Here is a 21,808-nt window from a genome sequence, read left to right on the forward strand (position 1 = left end):
TACAGTCTACGAGGGTACGTAGACAACACTCTCCCCTCTCGTTGCTATGCATCACCATGATCCTGCGTGTGCGTAAGAATTTTTTTGATATTATTACGTTCCCCAACAGGACGACTATGTTCGGACACCGAAAGTGTTTCGGAAGGTTTCAGACATATACCGGAGTACCGGGGGGTTACCAGAACCCCCCGGGGAGTATATTGGGCCTAATGGGCCCTAGTGGGAGAAGAGGAGGGGCGGCCAGGGCAGCTGCGCGCCCCTCCCTTCCTTCTCCCCGGGGGGTTCCTTTTCTCCGTCTCTCCCTTCCTTCTCCTCTCCTACTCCTACTTGGAAGGGGGGAGTCCTACTCTCGGTGGGAGTAGGACTCCTCATGGGGCGCGCCATAGGAGGCCGGACCCCTCCCCCTCCTCCACTCCTTTATATACGGGGAGGGGGCACCCCTTGGAGACACAACAATTGATCATTGATCTTTTAGCCGTGTGCGGTGCCCCCCTCCACCATAATCCACCTCGGTCATATCGTAGCAGTGCTTAGGCGAAGCCCTGCGTCGGTAACTTCATCAACACCGTCGCCACGCCGTCGTGCTGACGAAGCTCTTCCCCGAAGCTCTACTGGATCGTGAGTTCGCGGGACGTCACCGAGCTGAACGTGTGCTGAACGCGGAGGTGCCGTACGTTCGGTACTGAGGATCGATTGATCGTGAAGACGTACGACTACATCAACCGTGTTGTCATAACGCTTCCGCTTACGGTCTACGAGGGTACGTAGACGACACTCTCCCCTCTCGTTGCTATGCATCACCATGATCTTGCGTGTGCGTAGGATTTTTTTTTGAAATTACTACGTTCCCCAACACCAACCGTCGCCGAGGTCGTCCGTGGAGGCATGAAAAGGCCGCGCGCGATACCGGTGCTTGGAGGAGCACCGATGGAGGCGAAGCCAAAGCTCCCCGCGCTAGGGTTTTCGGCGGCGGTGGAGGGGTCGCGGGTGTAGGAAGGGGTGAGGGGAGTGCCAGCGCGGGCGTCCATCGGGTCAATTCGCCGGCGGCGGTGCGGGCTGGGCGAAGGTGGCGCGGTGGAGAGAGTGCGGCGCGAGCGCTCGAGTATGCGGCGCGCGGAGGCGGACACACCAAATAAACGGCGCGGGATGGCGACTCAGACCTTGCGCTGAACCCTTTATGCCGCGCGCGCGGTTATTGCGCCACCACTGGAGTTGGGTTAGCGATTGCGCGTGGTAAAAACCACATATTTGCGGCGCGACACTTATATAGCGCGGCTGTTGGAGATGCTCTCACACTTCTCAAATTTGCCAGATATATCCTACCCCATCCGTCCCAAAATAAGTGACTCAACTTTGTACTAACTTTGTACTAGAGTATAATTTTATGTCGTGAGAGATTAAACTGTTTCTTATTTTTCTTATGTGTGCATCTGATGTACATATGTTTTCACCACACGATGCCAACCATGCACCATTGGTTTGTCGAACACCTCACGTCGGCAATGTCGGGAGGTTGTGGAGGCATGGGTCAAGAGACAGTGACTAGGGTCCTCCCATAGGGCATGGTTGTTAAGTTACGGATTTCGATCCTTTATTCCTCGTAATCACAATCTCAATCAAACCTTTTTACTATTCTTTACAATTTGAATCATTTTATTTACTTGCTTCCAATCATCACTTTCAACGACAAATAAAATACATTAATACTTGTAACTAGTAAGGCTAGTAAGGTTGATTGTTGGGGACCAAGTGAAGTGTCTTAGTTATGTGCAAGTACTGATCATTGGGAGCAAATCAAGCGTCCAGGGGTTAATATATTGGTTCTCAATGGAGGAAAAGCTTACTTCATAGTGCAAGCTGTTTCACTTCGAATCCCAACAACTGTGTCCATGATATAAGTAACATAAAATAAGAAACATATGACCGTAAATTCCCAAGAATCGTGTAGCACAGACAAGCCAGGCAGAAAGGCACAAAATGCATGATATGGCATACAAAAGAAGAAAACACAAATACTACTAGAGACAAGGGATTATTCATGACAAGTGTTTAATTATGTGCTGAGAGTCCAAGTTTGGCAAGGAAGTCGGCGATGTTGCGGTCCGAGCTGCCATCTTCACTCATGGCCTTCTTGGCCTTGTGACTCCAGCTTGCAGCCTTCGTCCTGCAGCCCTTGGCATCGTCCATGACCTCTTTGACGCACCTCGCCAGCTCCTCCTTGGTCACCGCCCCTTCCACCTGCACGCCCACGTGCCAGACGTCCTGAACGTATTTGGCGTTGGTCGGCTGGTCCGACCACTGCGGCACGGCGACCATGGGCAGGCCGATGCTGAGGGCCTCTATCGTGGAGTTCCAGCCGCAGTGCGTGACGAAGCAGCCGACGGCCGGGTGCGCGAGCACCTCCAGCTGCGGGCTCCATGTCACGAAGAGGCCTCGCCCCTTGGACTTGACCTTGTCGACGAAGCCCTCGGGCAGCTTCCAGGTCTCGGACGCCCTGACGACCCACAGGAAGGGGTGGCCGCTGGTGTGCAACCCCTCGGCGACCTGGGCCACCTGCGCACGGTCGGGCGTGGCGAGGCTGCCGAAGGAGACGTACACCACGGAGCGCGCCGGTCTGTCGTCCAGCCAGGCCTTGCTCTCCGCCGCCATCGGAGCGTGGAGGTGGAAGCCGTAGGACGTGTCGTCGGCCATGCGACTGTCGAGGTACGCCGACGGGATGCTGGGGCCGACCGCCTTGGCCCCCCACCTGGACGCCAAATACTCGGCTTCCTCGGGCTGCAGCCCGTCGAACGAGTTGATGAGGCTGTGGTCTGCCACCTCGAGCCCCTCGCACTGCTGCAGGAGCAGGTGCAGGTAAGCGGGGCTGCTGCCCGGGTCCGTGAGGAAGGAAGGGAAGTCGGCCGGCGACAGCGGCGTGGGCAGGCCTGGCTGCTTCGCCGGCGCTTTCTCCTTGTCGACGGGGAGTTTCACGAGGCCTGCCCACGCGTGGGCGTACACCACGTTCACCGCGCACGCCTGCGTGAAGAAGGCCGCGCACTTGGCGCCGTGCCGCAGAGCCACACGCGGCGCCCAGAGCAGGAACGCGTCGTACACGACCGCGTGCACCGGCTGGCCCTGCTCCGCCTCGGAGCGGAGGAGCTCGTCCAGCGTGGACGAGCCGACCGACTCGAGCCGTGCCAGGAAGGTCTGCACGTCGCCGACCTCGTCGTAGCCCTGCCGGTCGCACCCGTCCGAGAAGGCGGCGATGTAGACAGCGCCGGCCTGAGATGGTCCGCCGGAGTTGCCGAGAACGGACCGGGCCACGGCGAGGGTGCAGCGGATGCCCCTGTGGCCGGCGAGCCGCTTCGCTAGCTGGAGGAGCGGATTGATGTGGCCTTGGGCTGGGTACGAGACGAGGAGCACGTGAATGCTGTGCTCCCATTCTGCCATGGCCGCTGTTGGTGTTTGTTAGCTAGTGTTGCAGTGTGTGTTCTTCTACGGTTGTACTCCGTACCTAATAAATTTATAGATTTGACTCCCCGTCAAAATAATAATAATTATAGATTGGACTTGACACCGCTTAACCCGCAACCTTAAAATACATTATCTGTGACCGTCGTGAGTTGCGAACTATGGCCATGAACGTGGAAGCCCCGGCACGGTGCAAATGGAGGTTTCGTCGTCGTCGTCGTCGGCGTCAGACGTAAGGAGGACCGAAATTCAAGTGACGCGTGCTGTCGCCATAAAGCTGGGGTGCCACGCGATTATTTGCGACAGGTAGGGTATGTATCATGAAAACCTAAACAGAGCTCTCTGTTGTGTAGACTTACGGATGATGGTATTGTTCGATACTCCCACAACCAAAATGAGGGCGGCTGGCTGGTCTATTGTAATACCAGATAAGCGATGATGAGGCAACTGATAGAGATAATACCATTATCGGATGCGTTAAAACTCAGTCGACTGTGTTTTAGCGAAGTCTCAGTCGAGTCCATCATCAGATTCGCGCTTTAACTTCTGTCTTTTGTACGTTCGAGTCGCTCGCACAAGTCGCTGGCCCCTGTATTGCCGTTTCTACCTGGGCTTTGTTCTTTTCTTTCTTTTTCTTCACTCTGGGCCTTAGGTACGTGTTGGTCTGTGCTTTATTTGAACTTGTCTAGCGAATCTCACTGTTTAAACGTGTTCGGCTTGTGGGCTTTTTTTCTTTTCCTTTTCCTTTTTCATTTCTGTTCCATATGGCCTGAGCTGTTTTTTTTATTGCTAAAAAGCTGATTTTTATTTTCACATTTTCTTGTTTCTTTTCTATTTACTTGTGTGTTCTATTTTTTGTTTGCCTTTTATCTTTTAGAACTTTTTTTACTTTCTAACAGTGTGACTCTTGCTAGCTTTCTTTTTCAGGATTCGCTAATTCTCACTCGAATATGAATTAGTTGGGTCTCTGTCGATTCGGTAGCCATAAGACCTTGACGCAAAGATTCGTGCAGTGTATCACTTTTCCTGTTTGTTAAAGTTGACACGCGGACATGCCGTACGCAATGGATGGTAGACTTTTTTTTCCGTGAGAGAGTAATCAATACGACAAGCCTTTCTCGTGGCCTATGCTCTTTTATCTTTCTTTTCTATTTTGTAGCCTTGGAGTTACGAGGGATGCACACAGACCTTTTGCTCTTGTACGAGCGGTCAGTTTTTACTGAAGCATCTGAAGTTGGTATTGTTTTTTTCATCCCTTTTGTTTTTCTTGTCTCACGTTTCTATTTTTATTTTAATCACATTTCCTGGTTTTTAGTTTCTACTGCTTGTTTTATTTTCCCTCTCTTTTTAGGAAATATAGCATAATACTATATTATTTATTTTATTTATTATGCATAACCCTTTTGTTCAAATAATAATGCTTTTTCATTTTTGTCTTTCTCCTGCATCATTTTATTATTTCTATGTTTCTGTTTCTTTTATAGTTATAATTGTAATTATTCTTCTTGATTAAAGCATTGCTTACCAAGTTTTAGGTGTGGAAGAAGTATGAAAGTAGTGGATCATGGTATTCCTCCACCTTTTCCCTCTCTTCCTCCGGATGTGGTTTTTCTCATGCCAAACCACGCGCGCGCGGGGGGGGGGGGGGGCATGTTTGTCACCAGGTGAGGAACTACGAGTGTCCGCTTCGACTGTAACTTCTAGTATTTTGTTGGGGGATTGGAAGTGGCGAGTTGTATCTCTACCACTAGGTGTGCAACTGCAATCGCATGTGTGTGGGCGGGGGGGGGGGGGGGGGGGGGGGGGGGTGCGCAGTTGCATGTTTGCCACAAGGCACAAACTGCAACTGTTGCCCTCGAATGCAACTACATGTCTTCAAGGCGACTTCAACTTAGTTGTGTTTTGTGGGGAGGGTTAGTTGCATGTCTTCCAATAGGCATGCAACTGCATGTGCCGTCTTCGACTAGAACTGAAACTTGGTTTTGTATGTGGGCGGCCCGATGGGGAGGCAATTGCATGTGTACACTAGGCATGCAACTGCAAGTGTAGCGCCCTGACCGCAACTACAGTTGCATGTGTACACTAGACATGCAATTGCAAGTATCAGCCCCAGCTGCAACTGCATGTCTTCCAGCACGACTGTAACTGAACTTTGTTTTGTCGGGCAGCTGTGGGAGAGTGGGGGAGCAGTTGCATATGTACACCACGCATGCAACTGCAAGTGTCGGGCCCCGGCTGCAATTGCATGTCTTCCATCACGACTGCAACTGAACTTTGTTTTGTTGGAAGGCGCCGGGAGGGGGGAGTAGTTGCACGTGTACACTAGGCATGCAACTGCAAGTGTCGCCCCCCACTGCAGCTACATGTCTTCCATCACGCCCACAACTGAACTTGTTTTTGTCGGAGGATGGTGGGAGAGGGGCTGGGGCAGTTGCACATGTGCACTTGGCATGCAACTGCAAGTGTCGCGCCCGACTGCAATTGCATGCCTTCCATCACGACCGCAACTGGACATTATTTTGTTAGAAGGCGGTGGGAGAGGGCGGGGGCAGTTGCATGTGTACACTAGGCATGCAACTGCAAGTGTGCCCCCTAAGTGCAATTGCATGTCTTCCATCACACCCGCAACTAAGATTTGTTTTCTTAGATGGACGTAGGAGAGGGGGCAATTGCATGTCTGTCACTAGGCATGCAACTACAAGTGTAGCCCTCAACTACAAATGCATGTCCCCCTAACACAAATGCTACTGGTGTTTGTTTTGTCTGATGGGGGCACGAGAGGGGGGGGGGTTGCATGTCTGTCACTAGGTATGCAACTGCACGTGTAGCGCATCGATTGCAACTGCATGTCCCCTAATGCGGATGCAAGTAGGCTTTGTTTTGCAAAATGAAGGCAGGAGATGGGGTAGTTGCAAGTGTATGTTAGACATGCAACTATAACTGTGATGCCTAGCTGCAGCTGCATGTCTACCCACCCGACTGCAACTCACCTTTGTTTGTCGAGGGGCGGTGTGGAAGGGGGCAGTTTCATGTCTGATACTAGCATGCAACCGCAAGTATCACCACCGATTGCAATTGCGTGCCTACCCATCTGACTACAAGTGACCTTTGTTTTATCGAAGGGCGGTGGGAGATGGGGGAGAGATGCATGTCTCACACTAGGCATGCAACTGCAGTCATGGCCCTCGACTGCAGCTACATGTATGGCAACTAGTATTAGAGATACATGTATGTCTTTCCGCATTAGGAATTGGATGTCTTCCATCACGCCTATGTTTGCCACTAGGCATACAATCGCAAGTGTTGTCTGTACTGCAACTTGGTGGTGTTTTACGGGGGGTGCTGCCACTAGGAGGGGGCCAACCATCGTATCATTGTCTTATTTATTTTTCTTTGTTTTTTCATGGTTTACATTTAATACATTTTTGTTGTAAATACATGGTGAACATTTCCGTAAAACCCATGATAATTATTTTATTTAAATACGCGATGAACTTTTTTATATTATGCGGTGAAAATCAGATAAATGCGTGATGAACATTTCATAATATACAATGAACATTTTTATGAATACACGATCAATATTTTTTGTATAAATACAAGATGATACAAATATAGGACGACCATTTAAATACACGAAAACACGATATTTTTTAATTTTACACTATATAGATTGCTTCTCATTTTTAAAATTAATTTTTATAGTTTTCTTTTGGATCTATGAAAAAAGCTGAAACAGGACATGAGCTGGCAGAACAAACACTAATGGCGAATGTAAGGCAACTATTTTGCTGGCTGTAAGAAACACATGCACAACACAGTACACCTTTTTTGTGGCATGGAACTATTTTATATGTTTTACTAGTTTTTTTAGCAAATATATCTTTTACTAGTGTATTTTGCTGTTGTAGAAAAGACAAAAAGCCCAAGTAAGGGAGCAAGCCCGACAAAAAGAGGAGACAAGCTAAGAAACATAACCTAACAGGAGCAGACCCAGCCCAAATAGAAAACCAGCCACGCACCTAAAACAGAAAGACAAACGATGTAGTACTACGTACTGAGGATCAGTCGTAACATCTGATTGTATACGTGCTTACGTCCGTCGACTGAGACTTTGTCAAGTCTCAGTCGACTGATACGTAGACAAACCCATACCATTATATTAATAGTATCATGGCCATTACTCGAGCCAAACAGGACTGCTAAATACTCCTTTGTTGACGCTACCCCGACCGATTGAGATCAGTGCATCGGCCATCTTAGTTGACGCTACCCCGATGGATCAGTCTGGAAGATGAGTGCCTCCTATCGCTTCGGACTCGGTCGGGCATATGGCGGGCGGCCACAACCCGGATGGAGCCGCTATGGAGGACGTGATCGCTTTTGAAGGTATTCCGGATCCTATGTCGAGTGACAGACGTTTTAGTCATCGGATCCAGGGCCAGCCGGACGCGGATGACATATAGCTGGGGCGTGCTATGAGGGCCGCCAAGCTTCGAGACATCGAAGCCCATACAGGTATGTCGGTTAATACAAGTTGTTTCATTCTGCACTTTTTTGAACATGAAATTATTGATAATGCCAGCAACTTAGGAATCTCTCTTGGTATTAATGGCAAAGAAACCGCCGAATCCATTAATGATCTGTTAGATTTAGAAACGGATAGAGTTCTGGATTTAATTCGAAATATAGCGGCGATAAGACCTATGAATGAAACAGATATTAATGATCTTGGAGTAACATCGCTTCAGAGTCTCTGTGGGGATCTAGTCCCCACGGAGGGCTTAGAAGGCGGCGATGAGGATGTGGTTGACGAGGGGTACAAGGCCCATATGCAACCAGATGTCATTGTTACTACTGACACTGATCCTCTGCACACAGAGGCGATGAAGGATAAACCAAAAAGAACCTGGAAGAGGAAGGTTTATCCTACATCGGCGATGCGTAGGAGTGCGAGAGTTAAATAAAAGAAAATTTTCATGATGAATTATGAAAGGAATATTCTAGAATAGCAGAGGTCTAGCGGACTTGGTTAAAAAAATTCCTTAATGATACATCGGTAGAGCAAAAATTGGATTTCATGGCTTTATTAGAGACGGGTAGAGATAATTTCACTCCCCAGTTTCTCAACACCATTTCAGGGTGGTTCACGGTGAATTTGCTGCCAAATTTCGTGTAAGATCGAAAATTGATGGCTTCGAATGGACGTTGGAGGCCGTATATGGTGCGGCGCAGCCAGAGCTTAAGCCCGACTCCCTCGTAAGCTTAGTGAGAATTTGTGGGGATGAAAGGTTGCCCATTATGGTTGGAGGAGATTTTAATATCATAAGAAGACAAGATGAAAAAAATAATGACAACTTTGATAGAAGGTGGTCATTCATGTTTAATATGATCATTGAAAGTCTTGACTTGAGGGAGATTGACCTCACTGGTAGACAATTTACATGGGCTAATTCCTTACCAATTCCTACTTATGAGAAATTGGACAGGATTCTCACTAGTGTTGAGTGGTAACAGAAATTTCCACTAGTAACGGTTCGTACCTACAACAAAACTGACATACTGTGACGAAAACCCTCATGACGATGGTGGATAATGTCACTGATTACCGCAAATCGGTGACGATAAACGTCACCTAATTGCCTCGGTCTCTGAGCACACCTGGCTGCCAATTTCTGTGACAGTTTGGTATGTTCATGACGGATTTGCCAGTGTCACCGAATACTACAAATGGGTGGTCATTTTTTTTGTCATGTAACGTCTAGCAGTGGGACCTGCCATAGCTAGTTCAAGGGTTATTGAGAGGTAGGACCCATGCATCAGTTTTGGTAGTGGTACTCACCATAATTTTTCAAAGGCTATTGAGCGTTGTAATTATTTTGTTCTAACTAATATAAGTAGGTAGTAGCCATGCAAGACATATATTTATTATTTTTTATAAATTGAAAACCTTGTTCTGTTTTCTCTTTTTTCTGAGATGGTTATTTTGTTCTTTCTAATATAAATAGGTAGTGACTCGGCAAGAAACTATAATCGGGCATTTGTGATCTGATGTTTTTTATCTCAAAATAGAAATGGAAATAAGAAAGTGAACGGGCAATGGAAAAAACATATATTTTTAACATAGCTATTTTGTTCTTATATCTAGAATAAATAGGTAGTGGTTGTGTTGAAAACTTCAATTGGGCGCTCATGAGCTAATGTTGTTTCGCTCTATGTAAAATTAAAATGGAAAGATGAGAGTAGATGGAAAATCTTATTTTTATTCTTATATGTAAATAGATAGTCGTTGGACAAACAACTTGAATGGGGCACTCGTGAGGTGACGTTGTTTCGTTCTATCTAAAAAATATAAATGATTTATCTATATGACGAACCATCCAGTTCTACAACAGATACAGATGACCTCTTTGTCGTCGGATTCCGATCGAAATCAAACCACCAGTTCCGTTGTGGTCGGGATCGATGCCGCAGGAATCCTTGTGGGCGAGAAAAACATATTGAAGACCATTGTGTACAAGTTTCGGCATATTTATTTACAATTATCTAAAAAAACTACATGGAAAATACCAAATCATAATGTTTATATAAGATTTCCTTTTTCTAATAATCATTTGATATTTATTTCAAAGTAAAAGAATTACATGGTATTAAAGTGGAAGATAAATCCTGAAAATAAATCATTCCCCGTGTACACTGTGTCCCTACTCGTCAAGCACCCAGCCAAATTCCTCCTTTTTCACCCGCGAAGAGCCACCGCATACCCCGCATCTTTCTTCTGCCCCGATTCAACCGGCTCTCTTTGTTGGGAAACCGGGTCACCCGGATGGGGTGGCGGCGGCCGCGTGCAACGCGCACGGGCCGGCCCCTCCCGTTTCCCCTCTTTTTGCTAAGTGGGTACTTATCCCTTGACCACCTACCCCCTATATAAAGCAACGAGGAGCCATCATTGTAACACCTGATCATTGATTAATAAAGCTGGTCTCCTCCATCTCTCTGTGTCACTTTTACTTTCGCATACTTCGACTACTTCGACTACTTCGTCTACGACGCTCGCTCTCGCTCCGCAACCTCGGATCGGACTCGCCGGCGGAGTTGCGGAACACGTTATCAGCACGCTTCGCTCCATCAACTCTCCGTCAATCCTGCATCACGCAGGCTTTCGTCGATCCCACGGAGGTATAAGATCCGATCCTCACTTTTGCAAAAATGGATTTCTCTCGTTGCTACGATTCCGTTTTTGCGATTAGATTATTATTCGGATTTGATCTACCTATGGTGCGGATTTTCCTCCCAAGAACAGAGCGGACGAACACGTCGCCGACCAATGTCGATGTTCTTGGACTACGAGGGACTTGTTGACTGCACTATAGGGAGTCGATACAGATCGCGACCCCGATGGTCGCGGTACCGCCGCAAATGCACCAGATGTGCCATGCGCCGTCGGAGTTCCGGACGAACACGACGAAGATCCGCATCCCGAGGCCGGCGTCCAGATGACGCCGTACCAAGCACGCTGCACCGCGTCCTGCTGACGCCGCCGCCGCCGTCTCGATGGTCGGCTCGACGCCGCGTCGTGTGGCGTGGCCGCCGCCGTCGCACCGGTCGTCGCCCCGGCCGAGCCCGTGCACGGCCGGCTGCCGTCGCCGGGGCTCGAGCTGGCCGCCCCGTGCCCTGCCGTGGCCGCGCCGCGCCACTGGCCAGGGCCAGCCCCGGCCGCCCCGTGCCCTGCCGTGGCCGCGCAGGTAGCCGCGCGCCGCGCGCCGTGCCCGCGCCATCCCGTGGCCGCGCCGCGCCACTCGCCATGGCCAGCCCCGGCCGCCCCCGTGTGCAGGCCCCGCCGCGCGAGCTGGCCGGCCCTAGGCCGCCGCCGGCGCGTGCCTTGGCCGCCGTCGGGTGGCACCAGGCCCCGCCGCGCGAGCTGGCCGGCCCTCGGCCGCCGCCGGCGCGTGCCTTGGCCGCCGTCGGGTGGCGCCAGGCCCCGCCGCGCGAGCTGGCCGGCCCCAGGCCGCCGCCGCCCCTGGGCGCTAGGGGAAACCCTAGCGGCGCGTGCCTAACCCGAGCGCAGCGCCTGGGCCGGCCCGCTGGCTGTTGGGCCGGATGGGCCGCGGCCGTGGGATCCCTCCAATAAAAAAAAGAGGGGCGCCGGCTGTCGCGTAAAAATTGCGGTTTAGCCCCTGTAGTTTTCAGTTCTTGCGCGATTTTTATTCCTGCGGCAATATTTCGCGTAGAACCCCCTGGAACTGTCTGTTTTCGCTGAAAATCGCGTATTTGGGCTTAAAAATACCTCGGGAATTCAATTTTTGGGCTAGTTTTCTCATACTAGATGCGCTTAACATGCTATCTTTTGTAACATGATATTATTGTATGATTTTACTGATGTAGATTAATTGTTTAGCACTCTTAATCATTTAGTAAGTCATATAATAGCATGTTTTAAATAGTGGAACGTCATTTTATTGAATAAGTTTATCAACATCGCTTTGTGCAAAAGATTACCTGCTGTAATCTCATGATTTTTGCATAAATCGCAGATGGCCGGAATTGCCCACAAGGAGTTTCCTGAGTTGGCCCAGACAGGGCTGAACTACCTGTCATGGTCCTCGGACTGCGAGATCTTTCCCCAGGGCAAAACCCTCCTGAGGGCGATCGGTAAGGGGGCCCAGCTGGCCGTCACTGATCCCAAGTTCGAGACTGAGAATGCGCAGGCTCTGCACTTTCTCCGTCATCACCTGTCACCTACTCTGAAAGATGAGTATATGGCTGAGCGCAGTGCTTCTGGCCTTTGGACCGCTCTTAAGCAGCGGTTCAAGCGGCTGAAGTACACTGTGAAGCCACGTGCAGAGGCAGAGTGGATCCGTCTGAGGTTTGCGGACTTCAAGACGGTTGGGGAGTACAATTCGGCTCTGCACCGGATTTGTACGACTCTTCGGTTGTGTGGTACTGAGATTACCGACTCCCAGAAGATTGAGAAGACCCTATCCACTTTCCACCCCGACGCGGTCCAGTCCTCACGGAACTACCGCCAGGGGAACTACACGAGGTATTCAGAGTTGATTGACGTCCTCCAGGTGGCGGAGGCGCAAGACGAGGTTCTCAAAAAGAACTTTGTCGCGCAACCACTTGGGGGGGAGTTCTCGCCAGGAGGTGAACGCTCTCAAAGTCCGCAAGCCTCAACAGAAGAAGAGGGGCCGGAAGGGCAAGAAGAAGGGCCCTCACCCCCCCCGCCCCGGCTAAGCAGAACAAGCCAGGCAAGGGAGGGCAAAGGCCTCAGGACTGCTTCCGTTGTGGCTCGGTGGAGCATTTCTCCCGCCAGTGCCGCGCACCACAGGAGGTCGTTGACGCATATAAGGCTCGGAAGGCGCGTGAGACGCACCTCGCCTTGGTTCAGGAGGGAGCTCCACCGGCGCCCATGGCGGCACTCGTGATGATTGCTACTCCCCCTGCTGCGCCTATAGAGGCGACCCCCGTGGTGCCCATCGCGGCAGCTTTGGCGGTCTCTACCGACGCCCACGTCGCCATGGAGGTTGACCACATGGCCGCCTCGGCGGCGCCGCCACTAGACATTGATGCTGCCTCCAAGATAATTTCTGAGGAGGATCAGCTCACTAGTATGGAGATTGCGGCGGAAGTGAATGGCTTCTTCACCGAGTCCACTTAGCATACCTCTTTGGTTATCACGATTCCGTGCTTTGATACAATAAAATTGAATAAATTCGATTTGGTTGTAAGCTCTATGAGAGCATAAACTTATTCTTTACTTTGGCGATTGGATGACATTTATTCATTTATTCCATTATTTATACATGATAGCATGTTATGTTCTGAGATGTGTGCATTTATTTTTAATGTATTTTCTTCCTCATTACATTAATTAGATATCATATTTTAGAACGCGTGTGGCGCCCGAATGGAGGAAACGTGCCTTGCTGATAGCGCCACCACTCATACTATTTTACGAGAAACTAAGTATTTTGAGTCCATTAAAAAATCTCCGGGAAGTATTATGACAATCGCCGGCTGCGGTTCTCACATAGTTGGCTCCGGACGAGCCACTATTATACTCCCCATGGGAACAACTTTGATCATTAATGATGCGTTGTTGTACCCGGAGTCGACTCGTACTCTATTGAGATTTAGAGACATCCGCGCTAATGGTTTCCATGTTGAGACCGATGATGAAAACGGCAAGGAATGCCTACTCATCACAAAGCGGGATGCAGGTGGTAAACATGTTATCGAAAGGCTTCCTTCGTTTGACACAGGGCTATACTACACTAAGATAGTAGCACCGCCCGTGTACACTACCCTCAAGACCGTCTTTAGAAGCTCTGAACTCTTCTGCCTCTGGCACGATAGGTTAGGCCACCCCGGACTTAGGATGATGAGAAATATAATTAACAACTCGCATGGCCATAATGTTAACGTGAAGAACTTCCCGAATCCTGATGATTTCGTGTGCTCCGCATGCGCTAAGGGGAAGTTAGTCATTAGGCCATCACCCCTCAAGGTGAGGGATGAAATCCCCGCGTTCTTGGAACGTATCCAAGGCGACATATGCGGTCCAATTCAGCCCCTCACGGGGCCGTTTCGGTACTTCATGGTGCTCATTGATGCTTCCTCTAAATGGTCCAATGTTTGCCTGCTGTCAACAAGGAACCATGCCTTTGCAAAATTGATCTCACAGATCATACAAATGCGGAATAATTTCCCGGATTATCGTATAAAGTCTATTCGAATGGACAACGCCGGAGAATTTACTTCAAAGGCGTTCGATGACTATTGCATGGCAATGGGAATCAAAGTTGAGCACTCGGTACCACATGTTCATACACAAAATGGACTTGCCGAGGCATTGATTAAAAGAATTAAATTCATTGCCCGACCGCTCCTTCAGGGTTGTAATTTACCAACTACATGTTGGGGCCACGCGGTGTTACACGCGGCTAATCTCATCAACTTTCGACCGTCGGCCTACAACATCCACTCTCCTGTTCAACTTGCGCAAGGGTCGGCATCGAAAATTTCCCACCTTTGTAGGTTCGGTTGCCAGGTATATGTACCAATACCACCCCTCAGCGATCGGCGATGGGCCCGCTCCGTAAGTCGAGGATATACGTTGGTTATGAGACTGTGTCCATAATCAGGTATCTGGACCCCATGACAGGAGACTGTCACACGGCTCGTTTTGCTGATTGCATTTTTGACGAGGATCTTTTCCCGACTTTAGGGGGGGAGAATCAACCCCTTGATGCTAAAAGTCGAGAAATCACGTGGCAAGCCACGGGGATCCACGCTCATGACCCGCGCACTGCTGAGACTGAGAGAGAAGTCCAAAAGATAATAGATTTGCAGTCTTTAGCAAATCAACTGCCCGACCACTTTAGTGACTTAAAGACTGTGACAAAATCGCATGTGCACGCGCGCAATGCACCGGAAAGGGTTGAAATACCGAAGAAAAATGATGGTATGCCCGCTCCCGTCCAAAGGCCTAAAAGGACGAGAAATCCGGCTTCTCAAATCCCAAGTACTCGGGGACGCCCGACGAAAAAGGATAAGAGAGATTTATCACAGCCTGTCACCAAAGTACCCCAAATTGAAACGGGGAGCCAGTCGAGACCTGGCACAAGTACGGAAAATTCAGTGCACGAAATTCCGGACTTAAACTTTCCCATAGGGGAAACACCTAGCGGAGATGTGAGCGCACACATCGGCGCGGGAAATCTAAAGGCCCTTGCTCCCATAATGGGAAATTTGGTAGAGCACGTGTTTGCGCCTGATGCGCTCCATGACGAAATGGCCATAAATTATATTGATACGGGGGAGTCCCTGAACCGAGCAACGGTGATTGTCGACATCAACTTTGCTACGAAAATTGCCTCAATCATAGATCTTGACCCTGAGCCTAACACGCTCGCTGATTGCAAGAAAAGGTCGGATTGGAAAGATTGGCAGCAGGCAATTACTGCCGAATTATTATCTCTCAACAAAAGGAAGGTGTTCGGACCAGTTTGTCGAACTCCTCCCCACATTCGCCCTGTTGGCCATAGGTGGGTTTTTGTTCGAAAGAGAGATGAAAATAATAAGGTAGTACAGTACAAAGCAAGGCTCGTTGCTCAAGGGTTCACTCAACGACCAGGTGTCGATTTTGAGGAGACTTATTCCCCAGTCATGGATGGAGTTACCTTTAGATACTTGATCTCGATGGCAGTAAACATGGGCTTGAAAATGAAACTAATGGATGTTGTCACTGCTTACCTATATGGTAACTTGGATTCGAACATATACATGAAGGTTCCAGAAGGTATCCCTATTCCGAACCATGATAGAGCAAATAGGGGTCTATACAGTGTTCAACTTCAAAAGGCACTGTACGGACTCAGACAGTCCGGTAGAATGTGGTACAATCGCTTAAGTGATTTCCTTCATGAGAAGGGCTACACGAGCAATAAAGATTGCCCATGTGTTTTTATACGGCGATCCCAAGATGGATTCCGTATAATCTCGGTGTACGTGGACGATTTAAACATAATCGGTACACCTGAGGATATTGAGGAAGCGAGTTCCTACCTGATGTCGGAATTCGAGATGAAGGATTTGGGTAAAACCAAGTTCTGTCTAGGTCTGCAACTTGAACATTCCCCTGATGGGATTCTAGTGCACCAGTCGCCCTACACCCAGAAGGTGTTGGAGAGATTTGGATTTGATAAGGCATATCCTTCTAAGACCCCGATGGTCGGAAGATCTTTACAGCCAGACAAGGACCCGTTCAGGCCAAAGGAAGAGGGGGAGGAAACTCTGGGACCAGAGGTTCCTTACCTGAGTGCAGTTGGAGCACTCATGTACCTCGCAAATTGTACACGGCCAGACATTGCGTTCGCCGTCAGTTTGCTTGCTCGGTACAGTTCTGAACCTACCAAAAGACATTGGAAAGGTGTCAAGGACGTCTTCCGTTACCTGCAAGGGACCAAAGATCTTGGTCTATTTTACAAGAAGAATCAAGACCTATCTATTATAGGCTATGCCGATGCTGGGTACCTGTCGGACCCGCATGATTGCAAATCGCAGACTGGGTATGTTTTCCTTTGTGGTGGAACTGCGTTTTCCTAGAAATCGTCCAAGCAAACACTTGTGTCGACTTCCACGAACCACTCGGAAATCATGGCACTATTCGAAGCGTCAAAAGAGTGTGTATCGCTTCGGCGGATGATCGGCCACATTCAGCAGACATGTGGTCTGAACACCGTACAAACCCCTACCATTATCTATGAAGATAATGCTGCTTGTGTTGCACAAGTCCAGATGGGTTATGTGAAGAGTAACCTCACAAAGCATATTAGTCCCAAGTTCTTCTATGCACATGAGCTGCAACAGTTGAACGAGGTGAGAGTTTTGCATACTAAGTCATGTGACAATCTTGCTGATATGTTCACTAAATCATTACCGGCATCAACCTTAGAGAGGTGTGTGCGTGGAATCGGTATGATGAGACTTAGAGAGATGCAAGGTTCAGGGGGAGAAACTTCACAAACTCGTCGCTAAAATCTCAATCCTGATGATCGAGTACTCAACTTGATGGTTGAGTGGATTGTACTCTTTTTCCCTTGAGTGAGTTTTCCTGATGTTTCTCACACGAGGTTTTTGACGAGGCAATTCGTGCAATACAACAACGTATACTGTGTGCTCTTTCTCCACATTTTTTCCCACTGGGGTTTTCGGAGTTTTGAGGCATGGATATACGGATAATTACCCAAGGGGGAGTGTTGGGAAACCGGGTCACCCGGATGGGGTGGCGGCGGCCGCGTGCAACGCGCACGGGCCGGCCCCTCCCGTTTCCCCTCTTTTTGCTAAGTGGGTACTTATCCCTTGACCACCTACCCCCTATATAAAGCAACGAGGAGCCATCATTGTAACACCTGATCATTGATTAATAAAGCTGGTCTCCTCAATCTCTCTGTGTCACTTTTACTTTCGCATACTTCGACTACTTCGTCTACGACGCTCGCTCTCGCTCCGCAACCTCGGACCGGACTCGCCGGCGGAGTTGCGGAACACTCTTCTCCCCAAGATTACAGCCCCGATTGGAACGACTGGCGGCGGCAGATCGGGGGAGGTCGCCCTACAGGCCGAGCTCGGATCCATCCAAACATCCTGCCCCGCGAGCACCCGGCCCTCTTCCCCCCCAACTGCAGCGACCCGTGACGCCAGATTGATGGAGGCTGCCCCGCCGCCGAGGTTGGATCCACCGCATCAACCCGCCCAGCGAGCACCCGGCTTTCTTTTCCCCAGTGACCGACAACTTCTCGGTGATTTCCTCATGCCGCCCTCCTCATCCAGCCACCCCTTGGCGTTCAATGATTAGGGTTCATGCATACTAGTACTACTCATCCCGTCCTTCTCTGCAATTAGGATTTGCCACAGCCTGCGATGCAAGGGCGGAGCTTAGTGCATGGCTGGGGGGCTGTGGCCCCCCCAAGGATTTGCACATGCAGTCATAAATTTTACAGAAAGAGATTAGATGATGAAATTTTATGTGTTTGGCCCCCCCACTAGCTCATATATTCTACTTAGCCCCCCCAACGAACTTCGTCAAGCTCCGCCACTGCTGCGATGGTAAAAAGCCTGAACCTCCTTCTAGATGACTTTACTTGATATCCTATTGATAGGTCCGTGTGCAAAACCGCAATAGTGAACATGGTTTTGCATTTGTTATAGCCTGCTATTGTCAAAAGGGATGAACCTGAATATATGCTACTCTAGCACTGTTAGCCGTTATGGAAAAGTTCAGTTAGGTATGAGATGTGTGGCCTTAGCTGGGAGATTTCTTTTGCTGCCATGTGTAGGAGATATGCCCTAGAGGCAATAATAAATGATATTATTTATCTCCGACTTCATAATTATGTTTATGTTCCATGCTATAACTGCAATGATTCTCGAGTCTGCAATATCCACGAGGCTCGGAGGAAGACTCAAATGCACGTGTGGAATAATAAACGGTAAGAAGTATTCCTAGTGTGGCCTCTAAGACTAGCTCAAGTGTTGCATGATGATTCTGTTTTCCTGGTCATGGGCATGTCTATGCCAGCAACTTTGAGGGCACAATGTTAAGAGAACATTTGTGTTGAATCGACCCGGATTGATGTTATGCTATGAGATTCATTCGTCACAAGTTTATTGGTACATAACACAGAGATGGTTAACGTTTGCATGATTCCTTAGACCATGAGAGTATCGAGTTTCTTCATGCTTGCTTCATGAACTTTGGGGTTTGTTAAACGTCATCCGTAAATGGGTGGCTATTACGGCGGCTTACGGGTTCATGGAAAAGTGTGTCAAGTAACTTGATAGCTCAAGATTGGGATTTGCTCCTCCGACGATGGAGAGATATCTCTGGGCCCTCTCGGTGTTACGGTATCCATCATCGTCTGGCCAGACACTTTGTGATTTGATCACGGGGATGCCGGAACACGATAACGAGAAAAGAGAACAATACCGGTAACGAGGTAACTAGCATAGTGGACAAGTTGTTGATCCACGGGAATGCCAACATGTCTCACCTCGGGTATTTGTAACATATCGCGAAGCAACAGGAATAGCACACGGCAACTGGAGGTTCACTCGAATATTTATTCGTGTGGGTATAGGGGTCAATATGGGTGTCCACGGCTCCGATGTTGATCATTGATCGGAAGGGGTTCCGGGTCATGTCTATACTTCACCGAACCTATAGGGTCACACGCTTAAGGGTCATCTATCTGCTGAATACTAGACAGGGAGTCTGAGAGAAAATCACCGAAAAAGTTTCGGACACCGAAAAGTTTCGGACAGCGGAATCGTACCGCAGAGAGAGGTCATCGGATAAGTTTCGATGATACCGAAAAGTTGTTTCGGGATACACCATTAAGTCAAATTGGTTTCGGCACATGCCTGATAATTCTTGGAGGATGCCAGAATCATTCTGGAAGCTTTTTGGAATTTTCTGAGATAAAAACCGGAAATGTTCCGGAGCTGCCGGAGCCACTTCAGATGCGTTTCGCAGATGAAAATCACTAAAACCGGAATTGTTTCGGAACGCGTTGAAAATCATTTTAGTGGGTACTGGAAATGTTCTTAGCCCACATAAATATTTTCAGTTCGATCAGACGCTGAAAAATGTCGTCGTGAATAGTGAAAATCAGCTTTATGGTTACTTTATGGAAAGCCACCTTTTGGGGCTTTGCTCCAAAAGATCTTGGGGATGACATGGATGGATAGGAGCCATTTTTTGGGCCCCTCATGGGGGTGTGGCCGGCCACATGGGGTATCCCCCCTTGGGGACCCTCTTGTTCCTTGGTTTCACTCCTAGGTCCTTGTGGAAGGACTTCATTCATGTGCATTTTGGGTTTTTTGTGAAACTACCCTACCCCCTTGGGATTTCCTATAAATAGAGGTGGAGGGGCAGCCCTCCACACTCATCCCTTGCTCTCATACACATGCCATGCATTATCTGGCTTCTTCTCTCCCTCCCACGAAAAGAGTTTCGTAGAGCCGTAAGGCTGTCTGGGTTCCGGCAGGAACTAGTTCTGGACGGCGAAGCCCTGCCGGATAGATGACACCGTATGTGTGCAACTCTGTAGAGAGATCGTAGTTTCGGTCTTAGTTCGTGAGTGCCTCCCGAAGGGCTGTCCGTGTGACCGTCCGAGTTTCGAAGGTCCTCCCGAAGGGCTGTCCGAGTGACCGTTCGAGTTTCGAAGGTCCTCCCGAAGGGCTGTCCGCGACACCGTCCGGGGGGCTGTTCGACCGCCTCCCGGAGGGCTGTCTGAGGAGCAGATGAGGGTATACATCCTCGCGGTTGGGAGGTTGTAAATCCTAGCTGCGGGGATCTGCACCGCCGATCGTCATCGACTCTACTTCCCGCTGCGCTACGAGTCGGTAACGAAAAAGATCAAACCATGTATGCAGTCTCCATAGTGGTCCTGGGCTGGTGCGTAGGTCGGAAATTTTTGTTTTCTGTCGCGTTCCCCTTCAGTGGCATCAAGAGCCGTGCTATGCGTAGATGCAGGTTTCGATCTAGAATACATGGAGATGTATGGGTATTGCATAATATAATTAGGTAGTAGATGAGATCTATTGCTGAAAATTATTTATGCGGGTGACAGATGAAATCTGTTACCCGAGGTTCTTGTTGCTTCCCTAGAATTTGCGTTTGCTCAATCTCGAGACAGCATGGTGGAATTTGACAAAGTTCTGGCAATCCGTGATCCTGATTGATCATGGAAGTGCTATCAGTTCTTTGGGTTCTGCCGTAGTCAAAAGAAAGATGAAATTCGCAGATGAAAGGGCATTGCAGATATGATCTGCACGGGGGTCATGCGTATGACGAAGTTTAGTATGGGGCTCGAGATTTAATTATCCCGTGTTTCATACACCCCGAGATGTTAATCTAGCAACTTGAATAATCATACTTGATGATAAAACGTTGGTCGCTGCGGTTTAAGTCAAAACCTTAGAAGCCACGTAAAATAAATTTTGCATAAACCGATTAGAGGCGTCTAACTTGGTTTTGCAGGATGTGCATATGATGTGGTATAGCAGTGCTCATACTAATTCGATTATGTATGAGATGACTATATGATGTAATTTGATTAACATGACCTGCGTGTCATGATTCGGCATGATGGTTGGAGCCATATGATTGCACTTTAATGACCTGCGTGTCAACCTTGTTGTAATGCATTATTTTGTTAGCTATAGAGATAGCAATATTATCTGGTGCATCGACAAGGTGGTGGCAATCTTCGCGAAGGTGAACACCGACGCGAATGCCGAAGACGAAGAAATGAAAGACTTCTCCGTCAGAAAGGGCTATACCATATCATGCTATTATGAATTGCCTGAGATGTTTATCCCTTATGATGCACCCTTCTTGATTGCGCGGTAGTCGCTTTTATTAGGGTGATCTCTCACTTAAAATACCAAGTAGTTAGTGTTCTCCCAAGTGTAGCACCGTCACGGCACCTATCTTTTCGGGGTGCGCCGTGTCACACGGGTACGAACGATTAGAGAAGTGTGAGGCGGGTGAGTTGAGACCTCGCAGCGAGATCACTTGGTTGTCTTGACGTTCAGGCATGACCGTCATGAGCTCGGAACACACGCATCGAAAGATGAACAAGAGTCACATAGAGATGTGATTGGCAAGTTGGCCTACCGGTTGAGATTTTTCGTCATCAGTGGTGTTACACCAATGGCGAACAATTGAAATGTGGGTCTTGTATCACTCACAATCAATTTTGAGAGATATTGATTTGAGTGGGAGCGCACTGTTGAATTAACATGTTTAATTCTTAGTGCAATTAATTATGAACATTGTCTAAGTGTT

At 48.8% G+C, this 21,808-nt stretch overlaps 1 protein-coding gene across 1 annotated transcript; it reads right to left on the bottom strand.

Moving 5' to 3' along the window:
• Positions 1-1,878: 1,878 nt before the first annotated feature.
• On the bottom strand, positions 1,879-3,457 carry LOC123141943 (UDP-glucosyltransferase UGT13248-like). The gene has a single exon (XM_044560997.1). The coding sequence runs from the start codon at positions 3,427-3,429 to the stop codon at positions 2,050-2,052; it is 1,380 nt and encodes a 459-aa protein (XP_044416932.1). The 5' UTR covers positions 3,430-3,457; the 3' UTR covers positions 1,879-2,049.
• Positions 3,458-21,808: the final 18,351 nt, after the last annotated feature.

This window comes from Triticum aestivum, chromosome 6D (genome assembly GCF_018294505.1).
Source record: "Triticum aestivum cultivar Chinese Spring chromosome 6D, IWGSC CS RefSeq v2.1, whole genome shotgun sequence".
In the NCBI taxonomy this organism is placed as follows: Eukaryota; Viridiplantae; Streptophyta; class Magnoliopsida; order Poales; family Poaceae; genus Triticum; species Triticum aestivum.